At 38.0% G+C, this 21794-nt stretch overlaps 1 protein-coding gene across 2 annotated transcripts in view; it reads right to left on the reverse strand.

Annotated features, from left to right (window-relative positions):
• LOC132708587 (protein trachealess) overlaps positions 1-21794 on the reverse strand; it is a 110027-nt gene that overhangs the window by 58224 nt on the left and 30009 nt on the right. The window contains exon 3 of one of the 2 annotated variants that reach the window (XM_060680983.1): positions 20875-20922. In XM_060680983.1, the coding sequence (XP_060536966.1) occupies positions 20875-20922 (48 nt within the window). Of the gene's footprint in view, positions 1-921; positions 958-20874; positions 20923-21794 lie in introns of those variants that run through there. The other variant, XM_060680986.1, reaches the window with a different exon arrangement.

A 21794-nucleotide genomic window follows, 5' to 3' on the forward strand; every position in this document is an offset into this window, starting at 1 on the left:
TCCAATAAATTACGGAAATGTTTACAGTTTCGTAACACAAAACCCAAAGTTCTAGAGGTGTTGGCCAATATAAGGGATAAACGTGGCATCACAACTCCAAGACGTCTTAACTCTGTTCCAGGTGGATACGTTAGAGTAATTAAAATGAAGCGGATCTTTTGACCGAGAGTAAGAAACAGCATTACATTTAGTAGTGTTGAGACTCAGTCTATTAGCCACTGAACCTACTGTCTTGGAGGGATCCACAATTAGCGGCAGAGTCAATGCGGTTAAATATTTTGAGATTATCAGCGTAGCGCATGGTATGAATATATTGAAAAGAAGCATGCAATACATATAATGATGTTAGAAAAGACCTTAAGATGGCGAATAGTCACCGAAATGCATTGTAAATGTAGTAAAAATTGGAAAACAAATGTTGTATGGAAACCATGAATATCTGATAACGAAGATGTTGGCTATAACGTTCAAATTCATAAAGTGCGAACTGGAGGACACCGTATACTTATTAATTATCCCAGAAGTTCAGTTGAATACAATATTTAGAAAGATCTACATTGTACTCTGATCCTTAATTAATCCTATACCACATTGAAAGTGAATGATGTTTAGGTGCTGTTAGAAAAGTGTAGGTTTTATTGCACGAGAGCCCTGCATAATTGTGGACTATAATGTTCGAATTGATAATGTCCGAACATTGTGGAGTGTTTTGCTGATCTCAGTTGAATACAAAATTTTTGAAGGATTTCGATTTTACTCTGACCCGTAATTAATCCCGTTAGGGTGTAACACGACTATTACACTGCTCTTTATCTATGACCAAAAATTCGGATTCCGGCCGCGTAAACTTTTTAAATTTCACGAGTCGTCGCTGTTGCGTGTTAACAAACTCCTTCCTTATTATAGCATTCTGAAACCCACCTGATCACATCTCGGGACGGAGCAAACTAATCAAAGTTATCTTCCCACATCGCCGACGGACGGGAACTCTATATTTTTCGGTTTCCGCAGATGAAAATATTACGATGTAAAGTACGCCCGATCTCTTTTTTGTTTTCGTTTCTCGGCAACAAATTAGGCTGCAAGATCCACACAATCACGATCGGGTCTCGGACATCTTCTTGTTTCTTCTTGGATTAGTACTGTCTTAGTACCCATTATTTTCTTAACTATCTCTATCAACTGGAGTCTACATGATAATCCATCCAGCCGCGTCATCCGGACCATTGGGAATTATCATTTATTAGCAGCACCACCCTGTCGCACGTCTTTTTCGTTCCCCACCCTTCCCCACACTTATTATAAGAATCGGTCGCGAATTATTGTCCAGCCGGAATAATGCTAATGTAAAATAAGTGAACTCACCGGATAAGTATGCACAATATTATTTAAATGAAGAGGGCTCGTTAACGTTTTGTTTTATTATTGCGTTGTTACATTTACATGTAGGTGTCGTGTTATTACACTTTAAGGAATATGGTTTTTATTATATACGAACCGCTTTACGACTCGGAAAAGGATTCTCTCCGACCGTTTATTGCGCCGTTGGTATAATTCGTATTATTTTTTTATACGCAACGAACCAAATAATTTAACGGCCCGACGGAATTACGGCGATCTGCGATAAAAAAATAATAAAATATCCCGAAAAAAAAAAATATCAAAGATCTAACGACTGGTTTAAAGTTAACCATAAAACCCGATTTTCTTTGGCATCGCGGCCAAAGGTCTGAAGGGTATTACGATTGGAAATTGAAATGACATCGTAAGTCGAGAGCTTACGCCCCCGATAATGGAGGCATTTACACGTTGATGGTCAGTTCCAGATGGGCATCTTTCAGATAAAGAGATCTTCGGGCTATCTATTGTTTTTATTTTTTTTATTTAACTCGCATCGCTACCGTAAATGCCTGAGATGCGCATACATACACACCCTTTTTGGTATTTGAACGACTTGAGGGCGAGTTCGTGCGAAATCGTTTGGGGTTCCGTTTTTTGATCATATTATTTGAAGCGTAGATTCTCACATATTAGGTCATGATTGTAAACGGAATCCACACTAATAACCTAAGAGTTTCGGAAAGTGGTTAAAGAGATGGGATAGATAATAATAACGAAAGTAAGAATAACAATTAAATAAATACACATTTTATAAGAAATTTATAGATACAGGCGTAGTTGAGTTCAACTTTCCAGGAATGCTAGTATCCGACATCTATTGCCGTAGTTTTGTCAGCATTGAGCTTAATGGTTTTCAGAAAGCACCGAGAGGTTATAAAGGTCGTAGTTTAACGTAGAAACTGCCTGACTCGCCTTATCGAAATGAAAGATACATCTGAGTATTACCTGCATAAAAGTGATGCAGACAAGATGATAATAGAGGCGTCGAAAAGAATTTTCCTGCTCACGGTCGATAAGATAATTTTTAAAAGAAAATTATTAAAAGCGTGAATTTCAACAGTATTAAATCAAATAAGTGCCTCAAGTGATCATTGACAAACTATGAACTGTTGGTTACTATATAAGGAACAATACTTTTGCTCGAATATATTTACTATTACTCTGACCCATTTTCTGCGATCCAACTAAAAATAAAAAAAATTGACAGAAAATTCGATTAAAATATTATAAAAAAGCAAAAACATAATATTATTATTATAATTTGACAAGAAAAAATGATCGACGCCTAAGGTATGCTACTGATCTACAAGAAGTTTTTATTTCTGTCCTCTTGTAAATTTCATAACAATAATTTAAAGGATTTGCGATAGGGGTCGGTATATAATAACGTAATCCGTAGACAACGCACTATTTCTCGAGTGCTTGGCACCGCTTAGAAAGGAACGCTGAGTGGAATTTCTTGTTAACTACCAGAGTTATATACACTTTTGCAGGCTACTAATCCGTAGCTGAGGGGTGCACGGTAGTGGACGTGATGGATCTCTTACCGCGGAGTCTCCTCATACTTAGTTTTGAATTATCGTATTGTTAATTTTAGAAAACTGATGATGAAAGTTTTATTCTCTGCGGGAACGACTCCAACGTCCAAACAACATTTCGGCTAATCTCAAATCTAAGAAGACGTACATTATACATCCGGATGGTAGCACCTTGGCGGGTAATTATGTAGTTTTAACAACGTTTTAACGACATTAACGGCTTAATGGGAGCATTACGGGTTTACAACTTGTACAAAGTAAAGATGGCAAACGACTGCCGCGGGACGCCTAAGAGGTGTTTTCTTTTATGACGCTCCTCGAAGGCTTACGCTCACTTGTGCATTTTGTCATTTTGTTTAGCACTATTTCCCTTAACTGGTTCGCCGTTAAACAAAACCGACGATATTTCGGTGCGTTTGTAATTGAAAGCCAGGTAAGAACGAAAGTGGTCTTGTTTTTAGGGTTCCCTTTATATTTTAAATACCCATGAAATGAAATCTTTTATTCCCGTCCCTTCATGAATATTACATCTTCACTTTTTTTGTGTGTGCTTCCGTCGAAAATCGAATTTTTCGATTATTTAGCCCGTGACTTGCCGAAAAGTCCGCTCCATTTTTTATTTTCACTCTGCCTTTGGCCTGTTCGAAACACGTACGAGTTGTAGATATTTCTTGGACGTTGCCGTTACTTCCGTGTCACAGGTGCTGTTTGTTTTGAAGGCTTTCGGCGACAATTTTTTTTTCCCATATCTTTAAAATCAGAGTAATTTGGAAACTATGTTTATGTGGTTTTCATTCTCACTTTGACCCAAGATAAACGTAAAATAAATGCCTCACTTATCGGACACTTAAGGAAATGTCTAACGCCAAAAATAAGTTTTACGAGGAAACCGTCGCAAATTGCGTCTTGATATAGCTTCGCCGTTATTCTTTCCCTATATCTTAAATTAAGTAAATAATTTTTTCAATTTAACATCAAAGAAGAAGAAGATTTTTTTGAAAACCTTTATTAGGTTTCTTCTTTAATTACCCGTAAGGCACCTACTTATTTTGAATAGTTGTATTGCAAAACCACAGGGACGCTTATCAATTTCACAATATTTGATGACCGCCTTACCGAAATATCTATTAAAATATTCCCTACAAAATAAACCATATAACCATATATATTTTTAAAATTTTTAATTCAATTTTATAGAATTCTAGCGCAGCATTTGAATTTGGTGGGTAAACTCGAACAAAATTCGACGATATAGTCGTTTTTACGAAATACTTCGAGCTATCGCGAACCCCAAACTAACCAAAGGAGAGCACGAAAAATTCTCCACAACTTTTAACTGTACGTCTGTTGAACATATGTGAACATCTTTGCCATTCCGCGCGAGTATTCATAAATACCGAGGATGCCGCAATAAATCGGAAATAGTGTCAGATAGGGTCCCTCGGTGGTCGTGAACGTGCATGAGAAACGAAGGAGTTGAGGAATAGACAGCGGTGGTGCCCGATGCATCCATCCCTCCGCCCTGTTGCTGCCGCCCTCCGACAAACACAGTACCCGTAGCAGGTTAAATGGTTTCTTAATATCTGCGTATCGGTTTATTCGCTCACTAATTGAACGCCGCTTTGATTACAATTCGGCCGTATAACGAAATCGTTACGCTCGTAATACTACAACTCCGAAAAAAATAATTGTCATATATTCAATTGTATTATTGTTGGTCGCGAAAATATTGACTCGAGACTTCAATTTAATTTATGATTCAAAATTATACGGCGCGAGCTGAATGTAATTGGTCGACGGGGAACCTAAGTTGCGGTTTGGGAGTTGATTATACGGCACTATGGCATCGAGAATTGTCCATAGAAGACAAGCGACGACGCGCCCGAAAAAGAAAATGCCATTTCGGGCATCTGGTACTTACCGCATTTTGCGTACCCGTTCGCAAAATCATCCCCGAGCGATGCGAGATTCGAAGGAATCTTGCAATGATTAAAGCTACTCCCTATATACACATAGGAGATTTTCTCTTGCAAATTTTTCATTCGTATCTCCAAATGACAAAGATTCCGATGCATTTTCATATAAATTACATCATATTTCTGAAAAGGAGGGCGCGGAAGCCAAAGGGGGTTTAGTAGACGTCTTCGGAGGCTGTTAGTCATCCTAAACCATGATTTATGGACACTAACATATTGCCGGGTTCGAGCGTCCACGTCTAGGCGTGATAGCCTTTCGGTAACTCCCCGCCTTTTAGCTTAAAAATTCTCTTTAGGGCCCTCTTTTTCTGTAATTTAGTTAGGGGTGGACAGGCGCTTTTTTTATATAACATATCGGACACTTGCCGACATGTTATTACAGTACAATATCTTTAGGCCGGACAATTAAATGCAAAAGGCGTGTTTGAATTACAGAAATGTCCTGTTCATACATGCTTAAAAAAAGAAACAATTTTCGTATAATAGCAGGTGCGGAAATGCTTAGTGTCAAAAATAGCTCTTTTTATATTGTTATTTATTTTTGTTCATATTCTATTGTGATCAAAGGCTCCAAAAAAATATTCCTTGTACCTTTAGGCCCTTATTCCAAGTAAATAACAAAAATTACAGATAAGTCAGTGGCGTACATTTTTTTGAGGATATTATTCGTTTGGTTACCTCTGGAACGGCCCTGGATTGTAAAAATTGCAAATTGTAAATTGTAAAAAATTCGTTTTTTGCCGAATGTCTTCTGAAACATCTTGTATATGCTGACCAATAAACCATGTATGTGGTGTATAGTTATCTACACCCAACATTGTAACGTTAAGTATTTATTATTAACTAACTAACTAACTTTGTTTTGAAATTCGATTTCATACTATTCTGTAAATCGAAAATGTCTTCTGTTCTGGGATTTTTTAAAACCAAAACTATAAGGTTGTTCGGAAAGTCATTTCGTTTTTTCCCGTCAGAGGACTTAATTACGTTTTTTCGAAATCAACTTCACACTTAAGCCGCATAACCATTATATGTCTTGAGAGCTGATATTGCAAGGCTTGTGTTTGAAAAAGTTCTATTAATTCTACGCAGTAGTTTTTGGTTGGTGCCCTTTTAAATATGGAGAGCAATAAGCAGCATTTTCGTGATATTTTACATTTTTACTTCAGAAAAGGTAAAAATGCTGTCCAAGCGAGAAAAAAATTGACGGATGTGTATGGAGAAGGCGTGTTAACAGTACGCCAGTGCCAGAACTGGTTTGCAAAATTTCCGGCAATTTTGATGTCGAAGATGCACCACGGTCTGGAGGGCCGGTCGAAGCTGACAAAGATGCGATAAAGGCATTAGTTGATGCAAATCGGCGAATAACCACACGAGAGATCGGTGAGAGATTAAATTTGTCGAATTCGACTGTTTATGGCCATTTGAAAGGCATGGGCTTAACCTCGAAGCTCGATGTGTGGGTGCCCCATGTCCTTACGGAGCGAAATTTGTGTCGTCGCGTTGACGTTGGTGATTCGCTCCTCAAACGTCAAGAAAATGATCCATTTTTGAAGTGGATTATTACTGGGAACGAACAATGGGTTGTATACAACAATGTTAAACGCAAGAGGTCATGGAGCAGAAAAGATGAACCGGCTCAAAGGGTGTCAAAAGCCAACATTCACCAAAAAAAGGTGATGCTCTCCGTTTGGTGGGATGTCAAAGGAATCGTTTTTTTTTAGCTTTTGCCGAACAATACAACGATTAATTCAGAAGTCTATTGTCATCAACTGGACAAATTGAATGATTCACTTAAAGAGAAGAGGCCCGAATTAATCAACAGGAAGGGTGTAGTGTTCCACCAGGATAATGCGAGACCTCACACAAGTTTGGTCACTCGCCAAAAACTTTTACAGCTTGAATGGGACGTACTGCAATATCCACCATATTCTCCAGATCTGGCGCCTTCCGACTACTATTTGTTCCGGTCCCTGCAAAATTTTTTGGATGGCAAAACCTTTACCTCAAATGAAGATGTCAAAAACCACCTGAACCAGTTTTTTGCCAGCAAGGACCAAAACTTTTATGAGAGGGGAATTATGTTACTGCCAGAAAGATGGCAAAAGGTGTTGGACGAGAATGGCCAATATATAATTTAATAAAATATTTATTCATTATACGAAAACTGTCTTTCATGTTCCCCAAAAAAAACGAAATGACTTTCCGAACAACCCAATACTATAAACTATACATATTACTCTTGTCCGGATTAGCGAGATGTTGACAGTGCCCAGATTAAAGAGATTGAACTTCGTTTGATCCCTAGTGACCATTTTTGTTAAACGTATCTTACCACAAATGTTGAATATATATATAATCAATCCGCAGTTTACGCTTTACACTAAGTTCAGGAAGGAACAGCTGGCAATCAGTGTTGTTGAATATATATGATCTAAACTTTCTTTTGAAGATTTGAAAGAAATACAGCTCGTGAAGGAAAGGAGGAGGAAGTTTTAATTAAATATCTGCTGTCATAAAAATCCAGTTCTCCGGTCTATCATTGTCACGGTGCCAGAAGTAAAGAGATAAGAGCGTATATCCTGCAACTTGAAATATTTACGCGAATAAAATAATCCGGAGGAATAGCAGTCAAAGGTGATGAGCAAATAAGACGTCATCGGCTGTCAGGCGTAAAAAAATCCAGCAAGATGATGAATATTCGACAATGATTAAGCTCTCGTTGCGGGCCAGATTTGACAAGACGAGACATTGATGGGTCCCTGATCTCACCATCCGCGCGTACACACGTATCTGTCGATATTTCAAGATGGTGGTGTCTAGTTAACATGCAAATTTTAATACAACAGGCGGCTGCGGGTCGCTCATTGCTTAGAGCTATCTCAAGCAGTGGCGTATTAACATAAAGCAACCGTATTACGATACGTTTTTGTTCGGAACGGGGCATTTATTTTGCTTGTCAAATTCGAATATCGTCATGGCGATCAGATGAGAGTAGTAAGGCAATAGCGCGGGTTGCGGATTCGTTTTTTTGCACCGTATTCCCTTTCCGGGGCAATCCCTTTACGTCACTGGACGATAATAATTCGGAGACGTTGCTGGATATACCCCTGCTCCTTGCCGGGACATTATTAAATTGGTAAATTGCCAGTGTCACTGGGCCTCCTATCGATATAATCATAGCGATGTCTATATATTGGTTTTGGCGGTGATTTGCATAATTTTGCATGTAAAGTGCGAATTAAAATTTTCGGAAGAAAATTGACCGAAAACTGTCTGCGCTCGTAGGCACTTTTCTCGATTCGTATATTTTTAGGGAATGCGAACGACCCCATAGCTCCGTTATCAACGCAAACAAACCCTCGGCAATAATTCGTTTTTGTTTCCATATCGCCAGTTTACCGAGCAGCTGTTGATTTTGCATACGGCCGCGCTGATTTATAGCATTAAACCCCCGTTCGCATAGAGAAACTCCCTTTAAGATTCGCAAGTTACAAAAAGGAGGCCACTTTATGAAGGAGGACGCGAGATGTCCGGCTTACACTTACCGGCACAACGTTGCCGTCATTTACATAATTTCCATTAAGCAAAATATTTTATATTGCACACAATATAAAGGATCGTTATTAAGTTAGTAACGTTCTGTGCCTCTCTTGTCTATTCCTGGTAATTGTTCCTTCTGTATGTGGAATCAAATGTTTCCACATTTCGACAGTTTCCAGTGCCTCTTCCAGACCATCTCTGCCAATATGTCGGTTATAACAGTTTCTGTAATTCCCCAAAGAACTTCAATCGGGTTAAAAGTGCAGTGACATGGGGGTAATCCTAAAATTCTACGTCCGTACCAGTGGCGGCTCGTAGGAACAAATTTGAGGTGTTCTGCAATTATTGCAAACCCGCGGAATTATTAATTTCATCAATTATTTGTTCATGATAGACTATAACAGACTATTCCACAGCTTCGCAAAATTTAACACAATTAAAAATTTTGATGAAATACGCGTTTTCTGTATATTGGCTGTATGTGGCTTTTAGATTTTTAAAATTTTTTCATTTGCAAACTTAAATGCTCCATATCCACGACTCCTGTTTCCGTCCAAGCTTTATCTCCACCATAAGTAAGCAACGAAAACAATATAGAGCCATTGTTTTTGTTACATCCACAAATCCGTTTATTTTTTTTCTATAATTCACAGTGAATATAAATACACAAAAACAGAAGCACACGCACTCTATGATTCGATACTATTAACCCTCTTCGACGTTGATACTGCTGCAGTATCATCGTGCCTTGCCTCACTTACAACCTTTTTATTAAAACATATTTTTCCCTGAGCCCACACCAATTATATGGGATAAAATATACAATGGTAAGGAGGCAATCTTAAAACTTGACAGCAATTATTTCGTTTGTAGCATACGGCAAGTTTGTTTTCTAATTTTTGACAATTTTTAACAATTCACATTATAGACTATTTTATATGTTAATTAATTAGCTAACCAACCAATGTATTTGGTATACTAAATCACTAAATCTAGAATGATATCGTGCAAAGGTAGAAAGGACACTGTCGTATCGACTATATATGGTTTATTCTTATAGGTTATTACGAATTTGAGAAAACAGTATTTAATTCAAAATTACGCTTTTATTTTAAAATTAATAAGAAACCAACGTCAACATCAGTTTCTACAACTATATTCATTGACGATACTGAGCTGGACAGGGTGGGACAACTTCGATATTTTTAGAAGGAAACTCCCCTTATGCCATAGACCATAGACTCATAATACAACTATAACCTCTCAAACGCAGTCAAGAGAGTCAAGAAATCGATTTGTTTTGTTGAGTAATGCCGATTCCGTTCGTCGCGGAATATTTTCATGGCGTCATCGATGGCGCGGTTAAAAGTTTATATGGTCTGACGTACAGCTGCCTTGTCTTTCCGTTAATTAAAAAAAAAAACAAAATATGAGTCGTAAAACACGCGAAACGGAATGAAAATTAAAGCGGACGCGGACGATTCATCTCGTCTCCCCTAAACAAACGATTTAAACAAGCTAAATGGCCCAAAATTCTGCCTAAATGTGTCACATATCATTAAATTCACAATGGAACCATTTATTACACCGAGTCACCGTTCAAAATTACATTACGTTTGAAGCCTCTCGTCTAGAATTGATGCATATGAAAATATTTAGTTAGCCTGATTTACATTTAACGCGGGGGGCTATACGGTTGTTTCGTCACTTCACGTCATTCGGTGCCATTTAACGTCACGCCCCCTTCCTTTTGTCATATACTGCTCGCCGGAATATTGCCCCCTATTAAATTGGGCAATGAAGCTTTCGCAATTAGTAATATGTTGCCAATTATTCATCCCCGCCCGGCCCTTCGCTTATTCCTCCTAGGTGTTGGAAGGGAGCGAGTGCGAGGTTAAATAGCGTCGCCTTAAATTCGCCCTGTATTTGGTCGTAACAAAGGAAAAATTCCGGGAACGTTTGCCGTGGAAAATAAAATAAAAAAAAGGGCGCCGGCTAAACAAATTGCAAATACCCTTCGGCAGTAAAAGAAACCATAAGTTCTTTTAATTAGTGCGCCGAGACAGTCGTCGATGGGGGTGGGGGCGAAGAAATTTCTTCCGCAAATTTACATACTGTTTTAATAGAAGTCAACGCGAGCGAGCGAAAAAAATAAACGGTTCCATTAATAGGATTTACGGAGGGAGATTAATTAAAAAAATGCTCCTAGGAATCGGCCGTACGCGATATCTACGATATCGATTAAATTAAATTTTTGTCAAAGTTTGCTGGAGGAAATATAGTATAGTAGTACCGAGTGCGGCAAACGGCATATGAGTCACAAGTTTATTTGACACGAGCGGAGCGAATGCTTAATAAACGAACGAGATAAAGAGTTTACCAAACTTGTTGGATATCTCTTTTTAACTGTGTACGTTAGACAGAGAGAGGTGTATTAATGGATATGTCATATAAACAACGGAATAAACAATTTTAAAACGTTATGTTGCTTATTTAACTTTTACAATTGATCATTTAAAGAAAGAGACTGTAATCGGAAGAAAAACCATCCAAGGATAGAGCGTTTAAGAGGATTAAATTTTTAAAATAAGATAGGCAAGAAAAGGCAAGTCGTAACCCTCAATTTTGTTTGGCAACATATTAATATAAAAACTGTAAAAACCACTGAAGTTCACGCGAACGGTATGTAAAATTTCTGTGGGAAACTTAAATTATAAATGTCACTTCACTTACCGACCAGTCCACTAGATTTTAATTGTAGCTTATAGCACGTAGTATTTAAATTGTCTGATGTATTTTCTGTCTATTAGTTTTTAGGTACGTTTTTGCAAAAACAACACGAATACATTCACTGACGTGAACGTCAGAAGTGACATACGTCAAAATTCAAGGCGCGGGAAATATCTCCGAAAACATCCGATGCCTCCCAAACCCGTGCGGTAATATCCCGGAAACGTCCGAAGTGGCTCGGATCCGTGGGTAACGAAACTGACGTGTTAAAGTAACGCTAGATCGGTGTGTAATTAGGTATTTTACAGACGGGAGTAGAAAAATCTGTATAATTTTCAATTGCCTTTAGTTAGGAATTCTAAGATATATATTTCATTCATATTCTTCTATTTTGTTATACGCATATTGTAATAATCGGTTATCAAAATACAATAATGCTTACTAATGATACTATTAATAATAATATTATCTTTTATTTCTAACAAAATCGTATTAAGCGACAAGCCTAGCATAATAACATTTGCAGGTTACAGACAAAGAGGAGGTTACCCAATAATGAGCCCCGAGGTATTCCCTGTTTGTTCCCTATTGTTTTGGAAAAAATATTGTGAACCATTTTTAATAATGCACACCATCTGCTGTCTGTCTCCCAGGTATTTTAACAAACACACGCAGTTTGTTGATTTTTATGTAGGTACCGTAGTGGTTATAAAAAAGAGACTGACTAACCAAAACTAACCAAAAGTGTTTAATTAAGAGCTGAATCGTCTCCAGGTAGAGAGACCTCTGAAGCATCATCTACAGAGAAACCACAACAACAGTTAACAGGAAACAAAACCTATGCACATAAGAAGAGGTGTCAGGCATGCAGACACAATATCACTTAAACTTTTTCTCCATTCTCTAGAGTATTTTTTAAAAAATAGAATGGAAGGAGAAAGGTATAAACATATGTCGACAGTACTTGAATAACCTAAGATACCGTTGATAACGCATGAAAAAGAAATGCTGAAATAACTGGACACACCGGCTAAAAATATTCAAAATCAGAATAGTACAAGTAAAAATAGACATATCTGGGATAAATTGTTGAACTTAACAAAGAAATCCAAAGAGCAGAAACCGCGTTTGGCAAATTATGCTTCGTCTTAAAAAGTAAAATATATCCACAATATCTGAAAACACAATTAATAATCAGTACTTAATCCCTGTACTCATTTACGGATCCTCAACATGGACAAAGTAGCGACAGCACAATGGAAAGACAATTGTTCGGTATAAAACTGATAGAAAAAGACGACAGATTATCTTCAAAGAAGAGTGGGGAAGTCTGAGAGTTGCCAAGTATGGACCGACAGTTGAAGATACATTCAAATCAATTATTAAAAAATTGTAAAAAAATAAATATTTACGCAAATCTCAAAGTTAAATTACAAAAATATATTTTTATAGTTTAATATATATTTTTTTAATATAATTCCTCTCACACTGATGAAGTGTTTTTATTTAGCAAATTTTAGTCCGAATATTGGTTAATGGATTTGACAGCAAAAACGTCAATGCATTAAAAGTTTAATTGGTTACAAAAGGTAAAGCACTGAATGTTTTGGGCTTCTGATTATTCCTACAGTTTCTGAAGCAAGTTTTATTGTCGAATAAAACTTTTCCTCTTAAAACGGAGATCGAGATTTTTTATGGTCCTTTTTATTCCCGGGTTAGTTGTGAAAATCCATAAATACCTGTACGAGGGGATTGCGTCAACATTTGATATTTTTGACTCGATGCATGGATAAGGTAGGAACGTTCAAATGAGGTTATGCTTGAATATTAATTAATAATCATCATCAACAACTAAGTCTCAATCAGTGTGTTTATAAAAAATGAGACTCGCTCAGGTTTAACGTTAGCAATTGTCAAGAATCGTCGTACTGTAAGGAAATAACTATATTAACCCCTATGCCAGGGTGAAATCCACATATAAACCGTATCAAATAATAGAGATAGGAATCTTTTGAAGAAAACTCAAGGGGCGCGTCTATCGGACGTTTTAATCTAAATTCACTTTCGGCTTTGCTATAATCCAAATGCCATAAAAAGAAATAAATTAAAGGATGAATAAGATCGCGCACTGACGTCATTCAGTGACAGTGACTGGAATATCGACATCAATCGTTAAAATTTTGGCACAGAAAAATCTCAACTACTCGTTAAAAGTCTATGAATTATTAAAGAAGCATGACCCAAATATTATTCAAATAATGTAAAATACAAATTGCGCAATTACCCAATGATATATGTCTTGCGAAATTCGGTGTATCGCGTTCGCAAAAAAAAAACGAAACGGCGGCTACTAGCAAGTTGTTTACGAGAAAAACTATAAATCAATGACTAGAGTTTATTGAAACTATTGACATATTAAGTCGCATTAAGACAAATGTTCTGTCAAGACGGGGAAACTTATTGGCACTCACGGATACAAAATGAGGTACAGCCCCGACGTTGCCGCGCTTCTCCTACCTTTTGTGCATGTCAAATATATTAAAATCGATGCCAAAGGGCAGGAAAGAAACTGCAGCAAGACAAATGACGTTTTTCTATAGGAAAGTTCGGGATTAGATATTTGATGAGATGCAGAGTAGTCCGTGTCCCTGCGGGACTTGCTTTTAATGACTGACTTGTCTTGCTCGGCGCTAATAATTAAGACAAACACTCGTGGGATATATCCTCACTTCAGATGGTTCAGCCGCCAGCCTTCCCTACCTTACACAGGCTCGGACTTTGAAATTTGACGTTTTTATTAAAACCTTCGTAGAATTTAGACTCTTGTCTTAAGAACTTGTTATTCGTGGAGAAAAAGGTAGAGCTTCTTGTAAAGAAATGGATGGGAGGAACTTAATGTATAAACGTACTCATCAGGAACTTCTTCCTTTTGTTAAGAAAACGAGTGATCATCTTCTCAAGGAAATATCGCTCTTGAAGAAAAGGAAGGAGTAAGAACCACAGTAAATGACAATGGCGCCTAACATATGAAGAAAACGAGAAAGAATATAACTTCAGTTTTAATGGATGTCGCTAAGACCCATCGGCAATACATGACGAAAATGTAGCCAAGATTATCCCGAAAAATGTGGTTTGTGAAAAAAATGAGGGAGGATCTTCTCAAGACAATAATGATCGTGAAGAAAAGGAAGAGAAATTCAGTCATTTTTAGGTTTCAATTCAATGTGGCTAAGAACGAATTCAGTTAATAATAATGACCCCGAAAATGTAGCAAAAACTGTATCTTGAAAAACGTCGACCAAAGAAAAGAAAAGAAAAAATAACGATTATAAAGACAAGGAAGGGAGATTCAATTTAATTTTTAACTTTTAATTCAATGTCGCTAAGAATGATTGGCAGTAAATGAAAGTGACGTCGAAAATGTAGCAAAAATTGAAGATGTTGATGAAGTAGAAAGGAGAGCGGAGAAGTCCAACCGAGCTTTCTTAAATTTAAACTAAATTAAATTTTTTTGGGAAATGTGTTGACTCCGGTCCTGGCGTGTTTATAAATTAATTCCGGCAACTTTAAGACAGTGACACCGAAGGCGTCATTTATTAATTGACTTTTACACTTCTTTAAACTTGTACGCGTTTTAAGAGGTTTATGAATATTTATTGGAAATTAGAATCGGTGCCAATTAAAGGGCACGCGTCTTTTGATTCCTTTTTGATCTTCGTGTCGATGATGTTTTAGATTTTCGAACTCGTTTCGAGCGTTATCGCACCGCAAAAGCAGAAATCTATAGAGTGATAAAAATGATACGTATCTGAATTTGAATGAATAGCACATCCTCGGAACAGGTTGCGGAATGCATTTTTTTAAAATCGCGTGCTTCACCTAACACGCAAAAAAGGGAACACGAGATTAAAACGATAAAAGGAATTTAACAGACCACGTGGCACGGTCGCGTGCCGAAGAATCGGGGGAATTAAAAAAGGGATCGCCCTTTTTAAAATCCAATTTAAGCGCCACTGGGCAAGGGCCAGCTTCACTATTTTCCTGTTCGGGTCAGGAAATAATATTGGCGGGGGTTTCTACGACGCGACGTGCCAAAGTCAATCATAAAATATTACTAGTTTTTGTATCGATGACATTTCCATGCATTCTAAATTCGTGTATACGCCCCCGGATCACTCGACCCCACGGATCAACCAATACACGTCCATTTATAAAGATTGATCTTCCCTCATAAACATAACCATTTGTCAGGTTTATTTTTTTTACATGGAGGGCCAAAGTCGCCTCACTTTTTGACCTTTCTCGGTCGCTTCAATAGTTTGTTTAAAGAAATTCCTTTTCGTATGGGTCAAACAATATTAGGGTTCGTCTTTAAAAGATTAATTCATACACGGTGAATCATAAGTCGTCGTAAGCAAATAATTCCGATATAACGAATATTTGTCCCTTCCTTCGTGCCGAAATGTGTCCACATTATTTCAAATTAATCCGGGCATTGGTCACGGGGACTTACCAGATTTAGTTTTTAATGTTCTACGGTCGTTTCCAATCAAGCCGGGCTTATGTTGCGGGGGTTCCGAACCCAAGCCGGACCGTAAATGGTACACTAAGGGACGTTATATATATTATATGACACTTGAACACTGACAATGAATTAATTTTTGAAGTTGGATCACAAATTTCGTACGGTATCACTTTCTCATCAAATATTTGTCCAAGAAATGCAAGAAGATTATTCATGAAAAAGAAAACTTTCTTTTAATTCCCTCAAAACCTATTTAAACCAACCGAGTTCTTTTTAAAACTTTTTCAAATTAATTTTAACCCCCCTTTATTTTTATTTTATAATCAAGGTCTGACTGCCTGGGATTTTTTGTGGTTGTTTTCGTATTATTCGTCTGCGTTCGACGTATTGAGGATCTCGGAGAGAGAGATTTTTACGCATTAACTTTTAACGTGAAATTCTCGGAATTAAAGTCAATATAAACTAAAAGGTGTAGAAATTTTTGATTCGCCGCCATGCACATTTCTCCACAGCGGTCGGTGCAACTCAAATACAAATAATTTTTCGTTGCCTTTTTTGTCGTAAACAATGAACGCCGGACCGTTCGAGTTTCCAGGAAAACAAGACGGTACTGTTTGTTTAGCATTTCTTCGCATTTGTTTCGCCAATCGAAGTCGATATGGCTAATTTCGTGGACGGAAATATTTTCGCACCGTTAATTGCACGAAAGAAATACATAACCCCTCTGGGCGGGGCGGCGTGGGACTCGCGAGCAGAGCAAATCGTCGCACGATAGAAAATCGAAGAATTGAATTGTATAGTGTACGGTTTATATGCGACGGCTGTTTTAAAATTCGCACGGGACGTAAAAGCAAAATTGATAGTTGGCATAAATCAAATCTGAGCAACATTGAATGTGGCAGAATAAGGAACGGCGGTTTCCCTATTTCTCTAGACGGCGAATTGGAGCATTATGCGGGAATATCGAATCACAATGTTTATCAATTATGCACGAGATCTCTTCTCCGTCGAGGATTGTTCCGTGCATCGCACGTGGAAATATGTATTTTGTTTTTGCCCTTTTCGTCGATATAGCACGCTATTTCGAGCATTTCCGGAGATATCGGCGGTTGTTTTTTTTTTCTTTTTTCAACCTTAACTTGTCATCCGTACGTGTTTGATCTGTGGTCGATGTTGCGGAGTGAATAGTTATCCACCCTTATATGACAGGCGTGTTAATTGACAGCCTAATTTCTTGGCGTTAGCTTATTGACTTTGTTTAAAATTCAATAAAAACTCCTTTTTGTTAACTTTAACATTGTCGCCCTCCGATTTTTTTTGTGCTGCCCTAAAATGTTGGCTGTCACAACTATCAATTTACTTAATATTTTTTCTACTCCCTTCTGTAAAATACCTAACCGCCAATTCTGACGGTCATGTCAGTGAATATATCCGTGCTGTTCTGCTGTGCTGCCACATTTACCACAGTTAATAAAAATCATTTTGGAGGGTTTTGAACATGGTGTGAAGTGTATCGGTGATAGGTTAGGTGAAGTTAATGGAGTTTTTAATAAATATTACACAAAAATTAGAAACTATTTCCGTATTCAGCAACGTAATCATAAATATTTTAATTTTAATAATAAGTATTTAAATTTTTATCGGTTTACTTGTGTACAAACCTCTTTCCAGGAAGTTAAAAGAAGAGAGAAGTTCAAAAAACAACTTAAGAGATTTTTATCTAAGTATACATTTGTGATAATTGTTTGTTTACCTCTCTGGGATATTTTTTTTATCACTTGTTCCTTTTTGCTTTATTTGTAGTGTCTCAGCTATGAGAAAACTGAGAAACATCTCGTGTTAAATAGGATGGGGATAGGTTTGGATATCGAGGTTTCGAGAGAAGAGAAGGTTTCGTATCGCTAATCTTATCGAATTTTTGCTGTTCATACATAGTGCAGACATATGAAGCCAAGAAAAAGTCAAAAAATTGAGACGGCTCGAGCTACAAAGAACGGAGAAATCGATGGAAGAGATGGGGTGTTATTTTTGCATTTCTGCTGTGGCATAAAGGGGAGATTAGTTTTAATGAAAGATTAACTATTATATTAGTATTGTCGGAATGTTGGTCGCATGAATGGACGAAGCAAAAACGTGCCCGCCTTCATTCTCGGATGCCCCGTAGTACAATCGGCAATATTCCAGACCGATCACGGTTGAGCGTACGTGTACGATGTGACGGTGGCTGCCGTCGCCGACGGTCGGCGTCGTGTGCACGACGCCGGGAGCGTCCCCTACGTGAGCCCTCGTCCGGGTAAACCGGTCACGGAGCGGGTTCCTCGTCTCCACCACCGTCGCAGTCTATAGGTCATCAGATATTGCGGTACACAGCTGGGTCACGTCTACATACGTGTTTGGGGTTCTACTGGTCTCATATTAGGCACTTGGCCTTCGGCTGCCGTACCTGACGAACAGCGGCCATTGATAAATTTTACGGAAAACGTCTAATTTAAATGCGACGCGTCCCTTTCGGAATTCGGTACCTTTGACGGAAAAAAGTTCAACCCCTGCGAAACGCTAGAGACAAATCTATCGCGAAATGTACCAGGAACGCTTTAAAGAAGGACCATACCGTAGATATATAAACTCTACCGGGTACTATTTATTTATTTATTTTTGAGCGCATTTAAGAGTAATAAAAAACACAATCCGTGCGTGTCCGATTGAAGAGTGGTGAAGTGTTCCAGGTTATCAAATTCGTCTTCGACATACCATACGGTACCGCATAAGGCAGAACGGCCTATCACGATGTCCATAAATATAAACAGGCCTTATTTAAGGTATGAAATGTGGCACAATATAATATAAAACAAAATAATATCCCGGTTATATATTCTTATATGTCTCAAGCGGAATTTATAATGCGTAATTTATCAGTTTCTATTATTGGCATAGGTATCTGAAAACTGTTAACATTCCGTCGATCTCAGATCGGTTCGTTCGGGCGGCGAAACTCTGTCAGACATATAAAAAGTAATTTGCGATGAAAAAATTCCAGATAATGGTTGTCTGGTTATTTCGCCCGGGCTTGAGGCCCGTTTTGTGCCGCTTCTTTCGATCGCGATCGAAAGTTGACATTGGCCACGAGTTTCGTATCAGTTTATGGAGGACCCGGTCCATTGTCTCGATACCGGCGTCGATTCGGTATATACAGGGCGACACAGACGCGGGATCGTCCGGCCACATGGCATTTTTAGTGTCATTAGTCGACGACAGTCAATCGCCAGCCAACAACGACAAAAGCGATTTTTTTCCGTCGTTGTTTATTATAAAATCGGCTTAAAAGGAGGCAGAAACTACAAGTCATTCACAAAACAAAACGACCAAACTAGAAATTCTGAAAAATGGATAATAATAGGTTTATCGGACCGTAGCCGGGAAAAAAAAAACTTTCTTAATCAATTGTGAAAAGTTGTTACTTTCGGTTTTTCTCTTAACAACGAACCGGTCGGCACTTTTTCCCGACAACAAGTACCATGACTTTGCTATTTTTTGAAAACATCTACAGGATTATGAACACGCGAACGGCGATAACTTGTGGAATTAAAAAAATACGGTTAGTCGATACCGGTGAAGTTTCGGATGACTCGACGACGGTCTAACCCTCGGTATAACGTATCCATAATTACAGACGTGGCGCGTGCGACCATATGCGACGATCGTATATATAAAAATGATTTGTCTTGGACAGTGGACGTGCAACATGTTGCGGACAGGCCCTCGTTGCTTTCGAAAACTTTTGTATATTTTACAACTTAATCGGTAAACCATGGGACATTAAAACTTTGCAGTTTCGGAAAACGAAAATGCTAATTGTCAATTGAAGCCAAATTAGTTCGATTTGAACCAACGTCTGGGGTAAATCGGAAACTCTAGTTACAACAGGATATTCTAATTGTAAATAATCCTAGCTTATTCAATCAACATCTATGACAAAGTATTAAAATTAAAATTCAATTATTTCTTTAGTTAAATCGCAATTAACTTCCTGGCTGCTGGACGCACCACCAAGAAAAAAAACTATATTTTGTAAGTATTTAAGAAAAATGTTGCCAAAGCATACACCCATTCTGGACTAAATTGGGAGCCCTGTCTTCAACAGTCTTCAATTTTAACGTAATCGGAAATATATGAGACATCTGAACTTTGCCATTTTGGAAAAAGACAAAACATACTAATTGCCAGTTGCAGTCAAAGCGGTTCTATTGGAATCACCTTCTAGGGTAGTATTAAAATTAAAGATCAAGTATTTCTGTGGTATACGTCGCAATTAACCACCTGCAATTAACCAAGAAAGAAAAAACTATCTTCATGAAAAACTAACAAATCGGACGGATAGATCTTCATAACATAAATATCCATCGTTAACTCTACCTAAGCACAAAAAACAATTTTTAAAAAAATATAAAATAATTGATTTTACTATATGAATTGGGTGGCCGTTCACTAACAGGACATTCTAATGTTGGACATTGTCTAACGGACAATTATTAGGACAAACGTAGCGGTTAGAGGAAGGCTTAGAACAGGGAGATGGCGTAAATTGTCTCAGAAGAAATAGTAACCGCGATGAATGTGAACGATATAAAAACCGATTGGAAAATTGGGGAAAAGCAGTATTGTAGCAAAACGGTGTACTATACTTATCACTTACATTATCTGAAATATAATATTTTCTTTAATATTTCCCGGGGATACGGTTTAGTAGCATCCAGGAGAAACGAACTTATCAAATTTACGGAGAACGCGCGACTTGGTAGTGGGTACGGTATTACTTGATGTCGCCGAAGCGGTTGGCTCGCGTTACACCAGGGCATCACTCACGGCGGTAAGATTACTGACCCAATCAATGTCGGTCGATACATTTTAATGCCGACGATCGAAAATAAATAGTTCTTTTTAACTATAAGCCCATACCGAGTGAAATTCGCCATTGTTTTTGGTTAGCCGGTGGGATGTTTCGATTCCGATTGAAGATGGAAAATGTTTTTTTTTTGGAACGATGGCACTTATACTGTTTACGTGCAAGTGTCGAGCAAATTTTACATAAACAACGTAGCGCTAGTTCTATCTCGCGGTACGGACGGTATTGCGGATGCGATTTAGGAAAAAAGAAACTTACCGCGCGTTGACCGACGAAGGATTCCCGACATCCTCAACCGAGGGTTTCCTGGAATAAAAACAAAAATCAGGATATGCCACTTCGAAGCCGCACAGCATTTTTTGTTTCCGCGCGTAATCCACGTCCCGTTTCGACGGGAGTCAAAGGCCCTTACTAAGCGAAGGACAGTTGGAGTGCAACTAAAACCAAAAACTGCGACGAGAAAGTCCCCTTCTATGCGGCGGTGTCGCCCCTAAATAGGTCTTCCCATTGGCACCGAAACTCCATTCAGGACAACAATTACCGATTACTTAGCAAAGCAATTTTATTTTTTTTTATGCGTTTGACTTGGATTTGCCCTTATTTTTAGAATGAATACTTTTTTTTTAGTTTTGAGAAAAATAAATAAATGGTTGAGTGAAAAAACAATCATATTTTTAAACGTTGATTAAGCGAGACCGGGCATCAATAACAAGGCAATACAAGCAAGCCCAAAGCATCCATTAATCTACCATCTGAATAATGCATGTCACTATACCAATACCGTAGGACTGCAAGATTGAACTAGCCCAGTTGAGTTATTTCACGAGATAACCATACGGCAGCACGTGCTGAATAAATACTATTATGCCTTAAACAGGTAGCATCGATCTCATCTTCGATTTAATTAAGGCGAATATCAATTTGCTGAGGGTAAAACGCGTAACAGTGTGGGGCTTTTTTTTTAGGAATAAAACCCTCGAGGTGTAGCTTTTAATTCGCATATCGATATTTTTTCTGTTTTTGGAAATTATATCAAGTACCAAGCTGCTACAAACACAACAAAACTTTAAAGGTTCGCCCTTTCGACCATGTTTGTTTTTAGTTCGCGGTCCGCTAATTATTATGCAAATGAGTAAACGGAAAAATGGCCGGCGGAGCAGTTAAAGTTTTTTCTCGCG

The sequence above is a fragment of the Cylas formicarius genome, unplaced genomic scaffold, assembly GCF_029955315.1.
Source record: "Cylas formicarius isolate icCylForm1 unplaced genomic scaffold, icCylForm1.1 PGA_scaffold_12__32_contigs__length_19106922, whole genome shotgun sequence".
In the NCBI taxonomy this organism is placed as follows: Eukaryota; Metazoa; Arthropoda; class Insecta; order Coleoptera; family Brentidae; genus Cylas; species Cylas formicarius.